This window comes from Podarcis vaucheri (genome assembly GCF_965113315.1).
Source record: "Podarcis vaucheri genome assembly, chromosome: 17".
Lineage (NCBI taxonomy): Eukaryota > Metazoa > Chordata > Lepidosauria > Squamata > Lacertidae > Podarcis > Podarcis vaucheri.
Window position 1 is genome coordinate 10,792,773 of NC_138755.1, and position 19,746 is coordinate 10,812,518.

Sequence of the window (19,746 nt, forward strand, 5' to 3'; positions counted from 1 at the left end):
GTAGAGGACACCCAAGACTTACCAATGGCTTTGCAGGCCTTCGTGGTAGGGTCAATCTGATAGCCTTCGTTACATTCACACTTATAGCTTCCTTTCAAGTTCACACAGATTTGGCTACAGGTATCAGGGTTGAGACACTCATCGATATCTAGGAAAATCAAGAAGAATATACTCATCACCTGAAGTCGGTAATGTACGACAATACATTTGGTCTCCGAGGCTCAAGTAAGTTTTCTCTACTGCGACCAACCTACTACTTGCCTGTAACCTCCCAAACAAAGAGGAGGCAGGAAGTATCCCATAATGGTCTCAGACTTTGAACTACTCAGATTTTTTCCACAGTGGCCACCACAAAAAGCATCAGCCTACAGTTCCAAGACCAGGTCTATGGGATTCAACTTGACAGAGGCGCAAAAAAACATTTTATAGAACAGCTCGAGGAATCAAGTGACCGAGTTTGTCGCTTATGTGTAAGGGCAGAAAGGCACAATCGATTGTATCTTGCCTGCCTTTTTCTTACAGAGGTGGGAAAACGCAGGGCTTTGCCAATGGCATGTTCATCTACAACTTCAGAAGCCACAATCGCAGACATCCTTTCGGAAAGGCCAAATTTTTCAACCTGGGACTGTGGCCTCAGCTGGATGGACTCGGCCAGATCACCAAGCCTTGCTTTTCCCAAAGAAAACATATCATGAGAAACACCATGACCTCCCTGGCTCCCATTAACTTTCAACCAGATGACAGATATGAATTACCGTATTTTCCGTGTATATAAGACGCCCCCTATTTGGGGGGGGGCTCCAAATTAAGAAAACACCCCTCAGCACTACACGTGTATAAGACGAGCCCCAATTTTAAACCTAATTTTTTCGTTAAAAAAAACAACCTAGTCTTATACACGGAAAAATACAGTAATTAGAGGTGCATTAAGAAAGCTGTTGTGGAAAGAGGAAGAAAACTTTCCCATTTACCTTCACATTTTCTTTGGTTAATCAGCTGGAATCCTTCAGGGCATAAACACTCGTACCCAATTTTGAGATCGTTGCATATGTGGGAGCAACCACCCTTATTATCCAAACATTCATTTGTTCCTGGAAGGGGATAACAAAGAGCTTATAATGATGCTATTCTTAGCGAATGAATGAATGAATGAATGAATCTTTATTTGCGTCAGCCATATGGCATAGCAAGAAAACAACAATACAATATACAAAGAATAGAAATAAAAAGTCAATGATATAAAATACATTTTGGGGTTTTGAATCAATAGTCAAATAGTGGATCTTATTCTGATTGCCCCAGCTAAAAACCTTGCAACCTTTGCTGTCACCTGCTCAACTTGATCTGCCAAGAGAAAGGACACAGTGGCAGTGGCTGGGTGACCCAGAATGGACAATTAAAGAGGGGTGATAATCTCATTCCTCAAGTCTTTATAAGGAGTGCAAGCCAGAAGGGTATGCGCCACCAATTCAGGACTGCCATCTCCACAGGGACATAAGCGTTTTTCGTGTAGAATCTGTTGGAATCGACCCTCTAATATTCTTAGAGAAATTGCTTACGGTCCTAACGAGACTTGTATAAAACAAAGAATATTGACCCCCCCGCAAAAAGAAGAGATTGATCAAATAATGCCATTTACACAAAGGCCTCCCATCAGTGAGCATTTACACTGGGATAGGTAGGGTGGACCTTGTATACTGCAAGAACTTCAAGTTATTACAAATTCAAATAAAATGTGTATGGATTATTTAAAAAAAATTGACTGATATTGTTTCTAATTTGCATCTTTTTTAACCATTGTACTCAGTTGATCACATGAGATGTTGTGAATCACTTTGGGCACAATTTTGTGGAAAAGTGGCGTGCAAATAAAAACACAACGATAAGCGTCAAAGACCAATGAAGTAGATTGCATTGCAAATTTTGCTTCTGCCGTGAGCTTGCTGGCGGTGGATGGGGAAAGCCATCACATCTAAAATATGGGGCTTGTAACAGGCTTGTGGTGAGGATTTCTGGTGCGATGCACGTACATATTGCAATCGTGTCCCCATTTTCAGGGACCTGCACCTCCGTGCTCAGCCTGGAAATTCCACGCTGTCCCTTGCAGAAATAGGAGCTCTAGAACTTCAAGTTACTTAAGATGTGCTACACTGGTCTTTCAACTTGGGGCTTCCCATTGGGATCCTCCTGCAGATTTAAAAACTGCTGGGAAGAGGCAACTTAGCAATTCATCACAAGAACTATTGCAGTGGGGAAAGCCTCTTTACAGCATCAAGATACAGAAGCTCTCCAAGGATAGGCAAATCTGAACTGGCAACACCAAGGAATGCAGCTCAGTCTCAGTGCTGGCGCAGGTCAATCCTTTATTGTGGCATGGAAGAAAAAAGCCTCTGGGTTTTTGACTCACAAAACAACTTCCCTTCCACCTTTTGCGCTTTGTAATAAACTTGGGTTTAGTCTGTTTCCACAAGATAACAAGCTACGTACGGGCTCATATCAGCTCCTGCTATTCATTACTGCAGCAGGGAACCAGTTACAGACCACGGCTGAATCTAGACATTTATTAAAAAATGCTGCGAAAATGCCTTTTTTAAAAAAATAGAGAGAGAATTTGCCCTCAGCTCACCATCGCTATCTAGTGTCACATTTGTATAATGCACTTAACACGTTATAAAGGTAAAAAGGTAAAGGACCCCTGGACGGTTAGTCCAGTTAAAGGCAATTATGGAGTGCTGCAATCATCTCGCTTTCAGGCCGAGGGAGCTGGCGTTTGTCCATAGAAGCTTTCCGGGTCATGTGGCCAGCATGACTAAACTGCTTCTGGTGCAACCGAACACCGTGATGGAAACCAGATTGTACAGAAACATCATTTACCTTCCTGCCACAGTGGTACCTATTTATCTACTTGCGTTGGTATGCTTTTGAACTGCTAGGTTGGCAGAAGCTGGGACAGAGCAACGGGAGCTCACTCTGTCGTGGGGATTTGAACTGCCAACCTTCTGATCGGCAAGTCCAAGAGGCTCAGTGGTTTAGACCACAGTGCCAACCAGGTCCCACCTAATTTGCAGCTGTATACCCAAGTCCCAGATGTACAGCAATACATCACTTTCATAGAATCGTAGTGTTGGAAGGGACCTTAAAGTCCAAGCCAGAGGAGATGTGAGGCTGCCTTCTTACAGCACACCAACAGAGACAAGTATTAAAAATTCTTACGGCACTCCTTGAGGGGCTCATCCGACCAATCCCTGCAGTCTTTCTTCCCATTGCAGACCTTGTCCATAGTGATACATTCTCCAGAATGACACTTGAATATGTTTGATCCTTCACAGGTTGTCACTGTTACAAAATTAAGAAAGCACCTTTTTAATTCCGTCATTGCATTTCGGACCAATTTCCTTTTCAGTAGCCCTGGGAAAGCTACTGTAGCTTGAGGTAGGGTCTGGGAATGCTTACAACACTTGCTTGGGAATAAGCCCCATGGAATTGAGTGAGCCAAGCAAGGAAATACAGGGCTTGGGCAGTCAATCCCTCAAAACACACCTCGCCTTCCCTCTGGGTTGCTGAGCTAGTGTTGGCTTTCAGACCGCAGCAAAGTCTTCCCTTCTTCACAGGGAAGAAATAAGAACCTAACAGGGGAAAGCTTTGCGAGAAGGGCAGCTGTTCTGAGATCCTACTTCTAAATCCAGTTGTTTTAGAGTGCAATCCTAGCGATATCTACTCAGAAATAAGTCCAATTTAACTCAAGAGGCCTTACTCCCAAGCAAACAGGTTTAGCATTGCAGCAATTCTGGAAGTAAGCTCTGTTAAACACACTATGGCTTGCTTCCACGTAAGCATGCAAAGGCTGGGGCTGCAAATAGTCTGTCCTGATTTTTTCCATGTTCTGCAACTCGATCCTATGCTTGTATATTGGGAAGCGAGATTAAATGGCTAGAATACAGCTGGTCATCTATATAAGCACAGGGCCTGTTGCCTTAGGATCACTGCTGAGACTTACAGGTGGGAAGAAAACAATCTGACCAAGCCCTAACTGGTTCCTAAGTCCAACAGTTAAAACAGCTTCTAAGGTGAAAAAAAGCACCAAGCCAAAAAGAGGGAAGCAGTGCGAGGAGAGAGAGCTGCACTGCCGTGTAAAATGTTACATATAAAAATCAATCATCTCTCAGATTCTCATAGCAGAAACCTGCTGCTGCTTGCTATTAAATGACTTTCTGGGGTTATTTTTGTCCCACTAATGCCACCATAATGTAAATGGCACCATCTCATTTAAGCAGACAGAAATCTTAAGGAGATTTCTCGACAGTCACTGAGCAGACAAGAGAATATGAGCAGACTATAGAAAGTAAGTGGATTACAGCTGTAAAGTTTAAGCTAAAAGAAAAGAAAGGTTACCAATTAGATAAAATTAAGGGTGAGGATTTGAATATTTGAAATTGGTATGCAGAAAGGGGAGGTATGAGGAGGTCGGTGAAATAAGTTTTAAGAAAATAAGGACTTGAAATTATACTTGTTTTTCTTTTGTTTGTGTTGCTTGTATTGTTGTGTTTGATTGTATAATTTGTGAAAATCTAATAAATATATTTAAAAAATAAGAGAATATGAGCAGACTAAAGGATCTTTACTTGAAGAGGAAGAATTTTTAAACAAAGAGCTGGGATGATTGAGTAAAACATCTTAATTTAAATGGGGGGGGGAGAGAGAGAGAGAGCTTTAGATCTAATTTTAAGGGTGTTGCCTATAATCGGGTTGATGTAGTAGTTGTCACAGCAGTGCTGGCTCAAGCCAGGCTTCAGATCTGCCCTAGGCCCACAAAATCTGCTTGGGTTACATACCGTTGACACAGCCAACCTCGTCACTCCTGTCTTTGCAGTCAATCTCCTTGTTACACTGGAGGCTCCCATGGATGCAAGTACCATCATTGCACTGAAATTCATCTGGGCGGCATGTGACTTTAGCTGCGGGGGGGGGGGGGAGAGAGAGAGAGAGAAGCAGAGACTTAGAGAGAGCCCCACTATGCTGAGATTTTAATCACCCAACAGCCTAACTCTTCACAGTGTAGAGTTTGATTCCACATCACAATAGCTGCCCATGTTGTGAAAGGCATCCCAACAGCATGCGAACTGCTGGCCCTAACTGTGGGCAGCAGTGAACAGAAAGCAGTAAGCGCCATCACTGTACCAAGTGCAAAATGATGCACATCCACCTTAACCTCTCATTCATCCCTACAACAATTCAAAGTGTTGGTGCTGACCTTTAAAGCCCTGAACGGCCTTGGCCCAGTATACCTGAAGGAGCGTCTCCACCCCCGACATTCTGCCCAGACACTGAGGTCCAGCTACGAGGGCCTTCTGGCGTTTCCCTCACTGTGAGAAGTGAGGTTACAGGGAACCAGGCAGAGGGCCTTCTCAGTAGTGGCACCCGCCCTGTGGAACACCCTCCCACCAGATCTCAAGGAAATAAACAACTATCTGACTTTTAGAAGACATATGAAGGCAGCCCTGCTTAGGGAAGTTTAAAATTACAATGTCTGATGTCTTATCATATTTTTAATATTTTGTTGCGAGCCGCCCAGAGTGACTGGGGAAACCCAGCCAGATGAGCGGGCTATAAATTAATTATTTATTATTATTATTATTATTATTATTATTATTATTATTATTATTCACTCTGGAAAGCAAATATAGGAACACTACGGTACCCAGAACTTACCACAGTCTGCCTCGTCTGAGTTGTCTGCACAATCAAAACCCCCATCGCACTGCCATTTCTGATGGATGCATTCACCACTTCCGCAGTGGAACTCCAGCGGAGAGCAAGGATTGTCCTTCTCCAGCTTCCCACAATGCTCGGGCGACTCATCCGACCCATCCTTGCAGTCCGCATCTTTGTCGCAGGCCCAGAGCTTGGGAATACACTCTGAGCTGTTGCAGTGAAACATTTCGGGGCTGCAGGTCGGGCCAGAGCAGCCTTCTTCATCGCTGCCGTCCTCGCAGTCGCGGTCTTCATCGCAGACAAAACTCAAAGCAATGCAGTTCCCATCTTTGCACTGGAACTCGCTGTCGGCACAACGTTTAGGGGCTGCAAGGGCAAAAGACAAGAACGTCAAGTCATGTTCTGTGCCTGCAGGCTGGGTCACTGGCTGCAGCATGCTGCCCTTTTAAAAACAGCACGATCAATACACAAATGGCTTTTAACAAGTAACAAATGACTCATTATTTATGCCGCCCTATACCCAGGGGTCTCAGGGTGGTTCACAGAATAAAATCAAGATATAAAACCACAAAATACATAATAAAAATAAAAGCAACAACCCAATAGCCCCCCCCCAAAAAAAACACATTTTAAAAGGGCATAGGATGTAAATCAGATCAACCAAAGGCCTGGTTAAAAACGAACGTTTTTGCCCAGCGCCTAAAGGTATATAATGGAGGCGCCAGGTGAACTTTCCTGGGGAGAACATTCCACAGATGGGGAGCCACTGCAGAGAAGGCCCTGTTCTTGTGTTGCCACCCTCCGGACCCCTTGAAGAGAAGGCACACGAAGGAGGGCCTCAGAAGATGATCTCAGGGTCCAGGTAGGTTCAAATGGAAAGAGGCGGTCCTTAAGGTGTTGCAGTCCTAACTTAGGGGCATTACAGTCTAAACTGATTCATTTAGATCTTTCCCAACTGCCTTTCAGTTAAAATTTCCAAGGTGGTTGAAAGGGAAGGACAGTGAGGGGTGTATACAAGCTACTGCAGCTATAGGCACTAGAACAGGCTTCCTCAACCTCGCCCCTCCAGCTATTTTTGGCCTACAACTCCCATGATCCCTAGCTAGCAGGACCAGTGGTCAGGGATCCTGGGAATTGTAGTCTCAAAAAACATCTGAAGGGCTGAGGTTGAGGAAGCCTGCACTAGAAGACAACAGATTAATCTTAATTGCTTCCCTTTGGTAGTTTTTTCTCAGTTTCAAAAAAAAAAAAAAAGTACCCAAAATGGAAATAATGGGTTTGGAGGTCTGGCTGCTATATCTGTTTTCCTAGACTACAACAGACAGAATAGATGAAGTTCTGTGCTATGGAAGCAACTCTTGAAAAGCAATGTGAAAGGTTTAATTGAGCGGCTACAGACAGGCAAAGAGAGAAGGTCTTCTATTTGCCAATAAAGATTACTGGTCACGCAGAGGCTCTAGGCTGCCAATTCAGTTACAGGCAATAGGCCTTGATGTAGAAGAACTGGTCAATTGCTTCAAATTTCACAGTGTTATTGCAGCATCGGATTTTACAATGCTAGTCTCCAAACCCAGCCTGAATCCAGAGACAGGAGCAGAATCCAGGAGTTTTGCCCACCATTTTCCATCCACTTGACCCTGCCCAACACTTTGGTAAAGCTCCATTACTAACACAGAGCTGAAAAAGCCCACAGAGTCCGACTTACGGCAGTTTTCTTCATCGGAGGCATTCTCACAATCAATCTGCGAGTCACACCGCCAGGACATATCAATGCACCGATTGATGCGGCCGCCACAGCTGAACTGCCCTGGCTCACAGGTCACGGACTCTGGAAAAGACAAGTCAGACGTTAAAATGCCACCTCAGTATTGCCAGCGTTGGACTGGGGCTCTGTGCCTGCTCTTGCATGGATGGCACAGAGCCATCAAGCAGTTATGGGGCACTACAATGTCCGCTACATGTCAGCCTCTGCTAGGAAGAGAGAAAACCAATATGTCAATGGGCAAGTGCAAGCTACAGGAAGGCTGTCAAGCTCACCTGTGCCAAACGTCCAAGGCTCACATAACATGAAACAGTACTCCTGCCACATCAGCACACAATTGCCAAATTCCACTTCCACCCCCTTGTATTGTACATACAGTGGTACCTCTGGTTACGAACTTAATTCGTTCCGGAGGTCCGTTCTTAACCTGAAACTGCTCTTAACCTGGGGTACCACTTTAGCTAATGGGGCTTCCCGCTGCCGCTGGCACGCGATTTCTCTTCTCATCCTGGGGCAAAGTTCTTATCCCGAGGTACTACTTCCGGGTTAGCAGAGTCTGTAACCCGAAGCGTTTGTAACCCAAGATACCACTGTATTGTGACTGGGCCAGGGGCAGAAGAAAGGTGCAATTTTCTTCCTGTTGCATCCAAACACAGCAAGTGGATACACTCCCCCTATTTCTGGCATGATTTTTGCACCCTTCCTTTGGGGATTTTTAAACCCCCCACAGGACCCCCATGCATCTCCACTCAACCCTTTAATACTAAACCATCTCGGATAAAAACAAACTTTGCTGTTGTTCAGATTGTTTCTGCTTTGCCTTAGGGCGTGTGCACACAACAGACAAAGCAATGTATTCATTTCTGCTCCCTTGGCAACCCCCTGAACCTTGTGAATAGCTGTTTCCTAAGGAACCCATAGGGACGCGGGTGGCGCTGTGGGTTAAACCACACAGCCTAGGACTTGCCGATCAGAAGGTTGGTGGTTCGAATCCCCATGACGGGGTGAGCTCCCGTTGCTCTGTCCCAGCTCCTGCCAACCTAGCAGTTTGAAAGCATGAAGTGCAAGTAGATAAATAGGTACCGCTCCGGCGGGAAGGTAAACGGCATTTCTGTGCGCTGCTCTGGTTTGCCAGAAGCGGCTTAGTCATGCTGGCCACATGCTGGGGAGGGAGAGAAAAGAAATGGCCGCCATTCTTGTTATTCCTTCCTTATGTCTGAACGGAATCAGGTTGCTGACCAAGAGAGATGCTGAGGTCATTGGAAAGACCTTTCGACACCAATCCATTTGACACAAAAAGAAGGCTTGAGGCACCTGGACCAATCTCTCATGACTTTCAAGGCGCCCCAAGACACTTTGCTGTTTTGCTGCAACAGACGGGCATGGAAGCTAATCGAATAAATCCACTGTTGCTTTGAGTCAATAGCACATAGCTCACATCTCTCAACAATCCCTCGAACGCCCAATGGAAATCCATCTGCCTAGCATTTACGCCATGATGTCCCATGGTTTAGAATTTTCACAGTGTGGTGATGCTGCTCAAAGTGGACTCCCTAGCTGCAAGGCAAGGCATACCTGCACCAGTGTGATTTAAGGTAGAAAGTTAAAAAAAAAAAAGGTAAAAGACCCTTGGGTGGCTAAGTCCAGTCAAAGGGAACTATGGGGTGCAGCGCTCATCTCGCTTTCAGGCCAAGGGAGCGGGCGTTTGTCCACAGACAGCTCTCCGGGTCTTGTGGCCAGCATGACTAAACCGCTTCTGGCGCAACAGGACACTGTGACGGAAGCCAGAGCGCACAGAAACGCTGTTTACCTTCCCGCCACAGCAGTACCTATTTATCTACTTGCACTGGCGTGATTTTGAACTGCTAGGTTGGCAGGAGGTGGGACAGAGCAACAGGAGCTCACCCTGTTATGGGGATTCGAACCGCCGACCTTCTGATCGCCAAGCCCAAAGAGGCTCAGAGGTTTAGACCACAGCGCCACCCGCATTCCCAGTAAGGTAAAGCTAACAGGTCTCTCCCCAACTTGGCTTTCAAAAATTCCTATTTCACCTGGCAGTTAAGTTAGTCACCCACCCTCAATACAAGTCTTGCTTTCTTCATCTACATCCCACGGGGGTGCGGAAGAGACTGCTCAAAGGGTTTAAGGAGGTTGGAGCATGATCTACAAGACTAGAAGCCCTTAAGTGTTCCAGTATTGGCAGGGTCAACGAAAACCTGGAGTGTTTTCTTACACGCACACAGAGGTTTTCCCTCAGCTCCCTCCTACGCAGGATGATTTGGGAGAGGGGGCAGGGAGTCAATAATAGTCAACTTACTGCAGGCATCCAAGGATTCATCAGAGCCGTCCTGGCATTCAGCCTTGCCATCACATATCCATTTGTAAGGGATGCATTCGCCATTCCCGCACTGGAACTCCTTCCTACTACACTTCTCCACACCTGCAAGAGAGAAGCAAGCAACACTGTTAGCCGCCAGAAAGGCCAGTGAAACAATGATCTCATAGGATCTCCCACTGCTACAATCAGAGTGTGAATTGTGCCAACATAATACCTTGATAAGAGCCAACGAACTGAAGCACAACCCTTGATAAGCTTGAGGCAGTTTGTGGCTGGCTCCCTGGAACAGACGCAGTAGCGTCTCAAATTTCAGCAGCGCCCTCTGCGACGCCAAACTCTGACACACACCCTGCCATTGTGCGTCGCAACAGCGGCGCCGGTCGAGGTGCCCCAGAGGTTCGGCACCTTGTGCAACCAAACCAGTCATGCTCTCTGAGATCTGCCTTTGCCAGATGGTTAGGAGGTTGTCTTCCCCTGGTGGAGTTACTCTCTGTCTAAAGGAGTAGGTATGTAGCTTGGGGCTAGTTCTGGATCCTTTTGTGTTGCTTGAGTGTCAGGTGGCCTCAGTGGGGCAGAATGCCTTCCACCAGCTGCACCCCTATTTGGACAGCCTAACTTCTGCCATCTATGCTCTTGGTAACCTCTAGGTTAGATTCCTGCAAAACATTATATGTTAGGGCTGCCTCTGGAGACAGTTCAGAAGTTTCATCTGGTGCTGAATTCAGGAGCCACATTGCTCACTGGGGGGCAAGATGGTATGAGCATAGTGGCTCCCCATTTGAGGAATGCTTTCCCCAGGAAGGCTCACCTGCAGCCTTCATCATACACCTTTAGGTGCCAGGCGAAAGCTTTCCTCTGCAACCAGGCTTTTGGCTGATTAACATCTTATACCCTTTTAAATGTGTTTGTGATTTTTGGCTGAAGGGCAGTACAGACGTACCTTGGTTGCCGAACACCTTGGAACTTGGAACGTTTCAAAAAACGGAAGTGAGTGTTCCAGTTTTTGAACGATTTTCGGAAGCCAAACATCTAGTGTGGCTTCCGATTGGCCACAGGAACTTCCTGCAGCCAATCAGAAGCCGTGCTTTGGTTTCCAAACGTTTTGGAAGTCGAACCGACTTTTGGAACAGATTCTGTTCAACTTCCAAGGTATGACTGTATACAAATTTAATAAATAGTAACAGCAGCAAAAATGACGACGATACAACAAGCAATGTCTTCATTGTATTGTGGGATAACCCAACACTACACTACAAGAACTCAGACTTGGACTTCTTCGCAACAAGAAGTACACTACTAATATGTAGCTACAGACAGCAACCACCACTTCCAACTTTAGACATGAGTGTTTAAAGAAAAGAAAATCCAGCTCCGGTCACTTCAGATAAAGGGGAAATACCTTAAAAACTCAAATAAGGAATGTAAACTCATTCTGCAAGATGAGCCGCTTTAGAAACTTGACAGTTTCCAGAAAGAAGAAGGGAACATAAGCTCTATCGTGCAGCTAACATCTTAAAGAAGATTTTGCTGATTGTGATGGGAGCTTCAGAGCAGCATGCCCAGCAAAACATGCTTCTGTGTTTCAGAGGCTGTTTTTTAAATACCTACTTACGGCTGCAGGTAGACACGGCAGCAAAATAAACAGCTGGCATGGAGAAGCTGTGTACATTTGCCCTGCCACGTATAAAGCTTTCAAACATAACTAGCAGGAGCCGCAGGCTTTTTTGTGTGGAAATTGTAAAATTTAACCAGACACTCCAATTTGGGGCCATCCTGACCCAATTATCATAAAAAATTAACCTGGCCCTGGGCCCCTCTGATCATCCTATTTTATAGGATTTTTGCAGGGAATCATCAAAGGGGCTAGAATCAAAGTGATGATATGGCTGTATCTCACCCATGGACATCCCTAGAGTCCACAAAAATGACCTTGTATTTAAGGTAAAAGGTAAAGGGACCCCTGACAGTTAAGTCCAGTCGTGAACGACTCTGGGGTTGCAGCGCTCATCTCACTTTATTGGCTGAGGGAGCCGGCGTTTGTCCGCAGACAGTTTTTCCAGGTCATGTGGCCAGCATGACTAAGCCGCTTCTGGCGAAACCAGAGCAGTGCACAGAAACGCCGTTTACATTCCTGCCGGACCGGTACATATTTATCTACTTGCACTGGCATGCTTTCGAACTGCTAGGTTGGCAGGAGCAGAGACCGAGCAATGAGCGCTCACCCCATCGCGGGGATTCGAAACACCGACCTTTTGAACAGCAAGCCCAAGGCTCAGCGGTTTAGACCACTGCACCACCTGTGTCCTGAACTTGTATTTAGATATTAACTAAAGGTGGGGATGGGAATTATGAACCCCTGAAGAGCCATTGCCAGCTAGATGGACCAATGATCTGACTCAAGGCAAGGCAATTCCTATGTTTACTCAGAAATAAATTCCGCTCATCCACTGGGGCATATTTCCAACTGAAGATGCACATAACTGAAGCCGTTGCATAAGTGATCTCCCTTTGCACATCCTTGCATGTGTGTATACTTTGCCTATGAGCAGATGTAGTTCTCGGTGGGCTTCATGGCGAGAGGTTCAAAACTGTGACTTTAGCTCCGTTTCGCTGAAAACCAGCAAGCTATAATCCTTAAAACAGAATGCCCGGCTCAGGAAACATGCTTATTTCAAAACAAGGAAAACTAATTAAACTGGTCGCTCTCTTTTTAGGCGATTTAAATCCATTCGCTTTGCACAAGGTTTTCTGCCAGTGTCAGCAAGGCAAGTAGGGGAGAGGAGGAGATTCAGTCGAAATATTGGCCCATCCTCCTCTCTCCACCCTCTGCTATTAGCATAAGACAGAATTGACAGGCCGATGGGAGGTCCCAGCACTTTTACAGCTTTCAAGGGATATTTGCACAGGACTCTTGCTCAGCAAACAGCTCTCTCCACCAGCAGAGTTAAAAAGAACAAACAAGGATATCCTCTCTACAAGCAGCACACGCAACCATATAGGGACACACCCAGTTTTATCACTAATCGGGCCTCTCCCATTTACCTGAGACAAAGGATTCTGAAAGAGAGAGAACCATTTCACACATCTGCATTTAAGCCTCAGCTGAAATACAAGAGTGGTTTGGGGTTTTTTGGGTGGGTTATTCAAAGCATCTGCATGCTTGATCCTTCCTGTTCTTACTTATCCCTGGTGCTCAGATACAGACCAATTCTGCGCAACATAAAAAACAACAACAACAACCGGCTTGCCTTACATTTGAAGGGCATGTGCTGAATGTTATCTAAATCTAAATCGTTATCTGCAAATGTTTGTCCTTTATTGAGGAGATGTAGGAAAAGAGAAAAGGTCAACAAGAGAAAGCCTGAAGGAATTTGCTGCAACTGTTTGTCAGAAACTTCATTAATAAGGCAAATAGGTCAGGGCAAGCGTGGTTAAACATCCACACTGATCTAGAAATTTTTTAGGGGTGGTTGGCTTTTGCTGCCCAACTCCCCATGGGACTCTGAGTCCCATAAGTCCACGATGGGTCACAGATGAATAGATGGAGGCAGGAGGCCACGAAAGCAAGGCAGATCTTCATTTTTCTGTTGCAACAGAGTTCCCTCTCCTCCGGGCAAGGAGGCAAGAGAGACCCAGAACCAAGAAGAAACTTCTCTTGTAAGGGTTTTCGGGAGAAAAAGGACATCCCCCCCTACAAACAGAAATTACATCACACCTAAGGTGAGGTCACTGTGGCTCACGCAGGCCAAGGGGCGATTTAGCAAGTTTCACAGAGTTCCAAACAGTTTGCACAAAACATTAGCATTTGATAAGACAATCGGGATGCCCAGGGTCAGGCATTCCTCAATGCAGAGAATCTGGGCAAACAATGACAATTAATACAAAGGAGGTTCATAGATATAGGAGAGGAATCCCTTCAGGAACTTCCCCTGATTGCTATCTGCCTCTGTGTTCTCAAGCAAGGGAGATTAAGGAGGGAGAGGAAATATTGAGAGTCATTAGGAGAGCCAAGATGGCTTTTGGATTGCTCTCCTGTAGTATTTTAGACATGTGGTTTATAATACTTATGTACTTATGGTTACGAACTTAATTCGTTCTGGAGGTCCGTTCTTAACCTAAAACCGTTCTTAACCTGAGGTACCACTTTAGCTAATGGGGCCTCCTGCTGCGGCGCAATTTCTCTTCTCATCCTGAGGTAAAGTTCTTTACCCGAGGTACTACTTCCAGATTAGCGGAGTCTGTAACCTGAAGTGTTTGTAACCCAAGGTACAAACACTGTATCTGTGTTTACCTTGCGCAATTATCAATATTTATTCTATATTTGAGACCTTTGAATTCCTATAGAAACACGCAGCCTCATCCAAGGAAAGGTGTCAAGAATAGCTAGAAACTGAAATCACATGCCTCACCTATGCCGCAAATACCACTTGGGAGCCAGGCGCCATCAGTGGCAAAGCCCACCCAGTGCCTCCTTGCTCACTTGCCCCATTAACACATCCTTTCTATAACCTTTTGGCTGGACCACAGTCAACACCAGCATTGCCTCACAGGTTGAGCAAAGATGGCAGGAGACAAGAAAGATGGAGGGAGGGGAGATGCGACAGAGAAGGTGCTGGAGGAAATCTGAGAGAGAAGATAAAGGGCCAGGTTTTTTCTGGTTTTTAAAAAAAATAAGGCCCATATTTTAAAAATAACAATGCAACTAGAAATACTAAATGGAGGGCGCAGGAGAAGGAAGCTGTTCTAAGAGAAAAATGGTGTAGGGAGCAGGGAGGAAAGGTGAAGGAAAACTAGAATGGAGAGGGAGAGTCAAAATACACCCAAAAACCAAGGTCTGTGCACATATGTGAAAGATGAGTTCGTCGCCAAGAGGAAATTGTTGTGGGAAAGAATTTAGCAAATTCTAAAGAGGGATTAGATATGAACAGAAAAATGACATCAGTAACGTCAAGCTCCTTGTGCCAGTCACCACTTGCCACCATTTCATGAATGGCTCTGCCTCTGCGCCACCATTTTGCGATTGGTGGGCCTCAGTAATTTTCTGTCCTCTCACGTGGGGCTTGAGGGTAATGGGTTTTGAGACCCCTGAACCCTAGCAAAGACTGAAGTACCAAGGATAATTATTCAATAATTTTGAACAAGCGGAGTTGGCAGCTATAGTACCAAAATTCACTGCTAAATCCGGCCATTGCTCCTTAATCTCAGGGGAAGGAGAGAAATCCTGTTAGATTATGCTTGGGCTCTCAGGTCCATCAGGGAACTGGATTGGTAAACTCGAGGGAGTTGTAGGAACAATTTAATTTGCACATATTCATGAACAGGGGAAGCACAGTCTTGTTAACATGAAACATAAAACATCTGGGCCTACCCTTGAAACATTACTGTGGAAAACCCAAATCCACCCCGCCCTGTTTTTATTTGGTTGAAATTTATGGTATTTCCAATTCTGTCACTTCTTGGTCCCCTTACATTTTCAAAGTCTTCTCCTTGCGTACAGACCGGGAACTTTTCCTTACACAAATGGATGTGAGGGTCCTTGGTTACTCTTAAAAACCCACAGACTAAAACTCATGAAATTCATGTGGCCCATACATAGTTGGCTTTTTATGTTCATTTCCCCCCTTTTCTTTTTTAAAAGCGTACCAGAGTCATGAGCTTCGAGTTGCATTGATCACAAGGTGACAGTAAATGAAAGCAAAAAGAGGTTTCTTTCTGCTGGAAGGTGACCCCAGGCTGTTGTCTGACCACAGCAAGTCACCCAATCCAAGTCTGGAAGTTTTCAGTGGTTAGTGGTGTACTGGGCATGGGTGAGCTCAAATATCACCTGATCTAGCCTCAAAGCTGTTGTAAGAATGAGTCAAGAACGTACAGCATAGGCACCTACGGCCCCCGATTTTAACCACGGGTATTGGAAGAGATTTGAATCCAGGGAAGTACAGTTAGTTTTCTAGCCTCCAAGAAGTAGCAAAAGCACCAATATGTTGCCCTACCCAAAGCGACACAGTGGTACCTTGGTTGTCGAACTTAATCCGTTCCAGTAGTCTGTTTGACTTCCGAAAACGTTTGTAAACCAAGGCGTGGCTTCCGATTGGCAGGAGCTTCCTGCACCCAATCGGAAGCCGCAGAAGCAGCGTCGGACGTTTGGGTTCCAAAGAACGTTTGCAAACCGGAACACTCACTTCCGGGTTTGCAGCGTCCGGGAGCCAAAACGTATGAGTACCCAGGCGTTCGACAACCAAGGTACGACTGTACAAGCTGCTAACTAAGAAGTATCGCTCTTGACAACAAATGGTTGGAGTATGCATCATAAGAGGTCAAACCAACCTCTCTACCTAGCACACATAACATGCAAACAGGAAGGCCACACCATTTACGATGGTCTCTGCATCACAACGTGGTTTGGGCAGGGCAGATGGATCGGCATTCCTGCTTCTTCTTCACAATTACCCATTTCCTCCTTTGATTCTAGGGCTAGCAACATTCCTCGGAGGGTTGAGAGAAGGTTGACCAGGAGCAACTTGCAAACATTGATTGCTGCTCAGGATGAAGGTGGGAAAAGGGAACCTGTTAGTGCAAAAACACCTGGGACCTTAATATTACCAGAATGGCGAAAAGGGGTTTCAAAGTGAAGTTTCTCTACAATGTCCAACAACCTCCTTTTGTAAACATGACTGAAGTTCACAGCAAAGTTTTTAAAGCAAATACCCAGGACGCAGCCAAACTTGGTGCTACCGTCCTTCAGAACTTTGCTCCCAAGGGGGCAGAAACGTCGTCCCTCAATAATTAACAGCTGCATGGCAGGAGATATGCTGCCTTTCACATTAAAAGACGGACATGCAACTATGAAAACTTTGCACGGTGTTAAGCTTTTGGAATAACAGCAAGGATCTAGGTCACTCCTAATGGGAGTGATGCCATTCATTTCTACATCGGTTCGGCGTCTTGTATAACCAGTTAAACTTAAATTTAAGTTGCAATCAAGAACTGGCAAGACATCATAGGCTTCTCACACCGAACAGATGGAGAGGCTGTCTCTACACATGCAAATGTCTGCATTTGTTGGTTTGTACAGCTACAAGCGTACCACTCAGCTAACTGTGTACATAGGAAGACGGATTGTACACTTGTTGAATGTAATGTGTGAACACGCCATATGAGCCCAGGACGCCACACATCTTGCGCTCCCTTTGACACAAACAGAAACATTTCCTTCACTGTCACATCGAGACACCAGCTTACAGGGTTAGTTCAGGCTGACAGAGGTGAAATTAGCAGAGGCAAATAGGCTGAAGGGTCTAAACAGAAACAAAACAGTCAGAGAATCCTTCACATTAAAAGAAGTTTAGCCCACGTTTGCCAGAGGTGCCTTCCCAAGCTGAGCCGAGAGGGTGTTTCTTTCTCCGACACCCATTGGAGGATTGCAAAGAAGCCGACAAATGGCCCGTTTCACCCACAAGCCAATGGGGAAGCAGAGCATGTGGGGAAGGGGAACGAATGGGCGAGGGCCGGGTAGCGGGTTGGCTGGACTTTGTGCCGCTGAAGAGCAGAGGTGCCTCGCTTTCTAACATGCACCTTCCGATAAACCCCACCCAACACTGACACTCGCTCCCCTGCCTATCCCTTCTTCCACCCAAGTAGTTGCTACTTCCAAAGAGGCAAATGACACCATTGCATGTCCTGAGAGCCATACCCCTTTAAAAACAAAAGGGCTTGCGGGTCGTTCCTTTCCCCAGGTCTTATTAAAAGATGCAAACACGCCAGGAGGTGCCATTCCTCTCTGCCATCAAACCACCATCGGTTTCCCAGACCTCCTGCCCATTTTCAAAAAGACACAAGGCACTCCGCAGCATTTCCAAACATTCTTGCTTTCTCCGCCTCGCCACCCCCCCCCCAATATTGTTTTACACACAATCCCCTCGTGGTAAAAGGGTCCCATTTGGAGCCTAGGCTAGCAACCCTAATGCAGAGTTCCATGCATGTGCCTTTGCTTCTTCTCAAAATCAAGTTTTAACTACTTCTTTCCATGGGGGGGGGGGGGAGAAAAAAAATGTGCTTCCTCACAGGGAAGATCTGTGTCTTTAAATGAGCAAAAGAAAAGGAAATAACGAAAGGAGGAGCAAAATAATCCTATGGGATCCTATCGAGAAATCATTTAAGAACCTCAACCTACCCCAGGGAAGCTTGCTCATTAACAGGAAAGTAAAGGCTGCCAGGTAATAAATCATCCCTGGGGAGGGAATCTATTTCACCCAATATTACCATTGCTATTTATTAAATTTACAGTAGCAAAATACAAAATATAGTGGCACACACATCCCAGGCTAAGGCCCCCACCCTGAAGCCATTAAAGGGATGCTTTGGCTTGGGAGGTCTTGCTCCTGAAGGATGGATGGCAGTGTGATGGCGGGGAAGGAGACGCCCTTATAAGCTCAGGGCGGGGCAAACAGCAGCAGCAGACCCAGTCCTTCCAGGGGGCCCAGCCCTGAAACAGGTATGGAAGAGATATCACGCTCAGGTGGGGGTGGGGAAGGAAGGGGTCGGGCACCAGCAGCCCCTCCTAAGCTCACCAAAGTTCAGACCTGAGGAATCAAAAGTAGAGGATGCTGTGGGGTGGGCAGAACAAGGGGGGGCGCCAAAGAAAACTATTTGTAGCCCAATAATTCAGTTTCCGGCCGACACTATTTAGGAGCCCGATATCTGGGGGGGGGGGTTACTTGGAGATGCCCTTGTTTAGAACACCCCCATTTAAAAGAAGCGGACTCAAGGGAGGGCTGCGGGAACCGGAGTCACAAAAGGGCACACACACACACCCCACCCAGACCTTGGAAGAAGCAGGCTGAGCCACCGGAGGGGAGCGGCAGGATGCGCACCACCGTAAGCTTCTTGGGAGGAAAAGTGGGGACGCGAATGCAATAAAGTAGATAAATACATATATACATTTCCCTGGCCCCCGTCCCCGCCAGGCAACCCACCCACCCTTAACTGGGAAAGGAAGCCTTTTGCTACCTGATCTTCTTTTAAAGAGCAACGTCCAGCCCTCCCGTTCCGCAAGGTCCCATATATATATATACATATACTGAGATCGGGATTAGGGTGCTTACCGTTTCCATAAACTTGGGCGCAGAGCACGACCGCCAAGGCTAGCAAAGGCGTTTGCAATCCACCGGGACTCATCGTGGCTCCCTCGGGCTGCTGCTTGCTGCTACTTAATTTGCGCGTCCCTTGTCCTCGATCCCACCGGGAGAGTAAAGCAGGGAGAGCCGCGGCGCGCAAACGGGGAGGCTGCCCGGCGATGGGTTCCCTAAGCGCCGCTTCTCCGCACGTGCGCGCGCTTGCCCTGCTGAACCAGATTTGTAGCATCCTCTCCTCGCGGCTCCCCCATTCAAGCGGCGCGGGGGAGGAGCTTCCAATGGGGTGATTTTCAAACCTCCCCAATTCAAGCGCGTGGGGGAGGAGTTGCGAACGCACCATGTGACGTCAGCGAGTTAACCCTTCTTCCCCCGGGTCCTTCTCCCCACCCCGCCCTCTTTGGGTGGGGATATCCGCCTTGCTTTGCGCCCAGGGTGGGCGTGAGCGCGCGCGAGCGTTTCTCTTCCTGGTTTCGCCCTATGCGCCTGATCTAGAAAAATAGGGGAGGTTGGCTTTTGCTGCCGAATGGGACTCTGAGTCCCCCATGGGTCAGAGATGAAGGGATGGAGGCAGGTTGCAGCGAAAGTAAGGCAGATCTTTATTTTTTCTGTCGCAACAGAGCTCCCTTCCCCTCCTGGCAAGGAGGCAAGAGAGACCCAGAACCAAAAATAAACATCTCTTTTAAGGGTTTGCATTTTTGCATGGGAGAAGAAGGACATCCCCTCTACAAATAGAAATTACATCAGGCATAAAGCCAAGGGATATTGTTCCTGAGGATTTAGCAAGCTTCACAGAGTTCCAAACA

The 19,746-nt window shown here is 46.4% G+C and overlaps 1 protein-coding gene across 1 annotated transcript in view; it reads right to left on the bottom strand.

Annotated features, from left to right (window-relative positions):
- LDLR (low density lipoprotein receptor) overlaps window positions 1–19,175 on the bottom strand; it is a 31,173-nt gene extending 11,998 nt beyond the window's left edge. The window contains exons 1-8 of the mRNA XM_082204670.1: window positions 18,914–19,175; window positions 9,792–9,914; window positions 7,418–7,540; window positions 5,710–6,078; window positions 4,833–4,955; window positions 3,214–3,336; window positions 972–1,091; window positions 23–148 (exon numbers count right to left, since the gene is read on the bottom strand). Of these exons, the coding sequence (XP_082060796.1) occupies window positions 23–148; window positions 972–1,091; window positions 3,214–3,336; window positions 4,833–4,955; window positions 5,710–6,078; window positions 7,418–7,540; window positions 9,792–9,914; window positions 18,914–19,172 (1,366 nt within the window). The 5' untranslated portion in view covers window positions 19,173–19,175. The remainder of the gene's footprint in view (window positions 1–22; window positions 149–971; window positions 1,092–3,213; window positions 3,337–4,832; window positions 4,956–5,709; window positions 6,079–7,417; window positions 7,541–9,791; window positions 9,915–18,913) is intronic.
- Window positions 19,176–19,746: the final 571 nt, after the last annotated feature.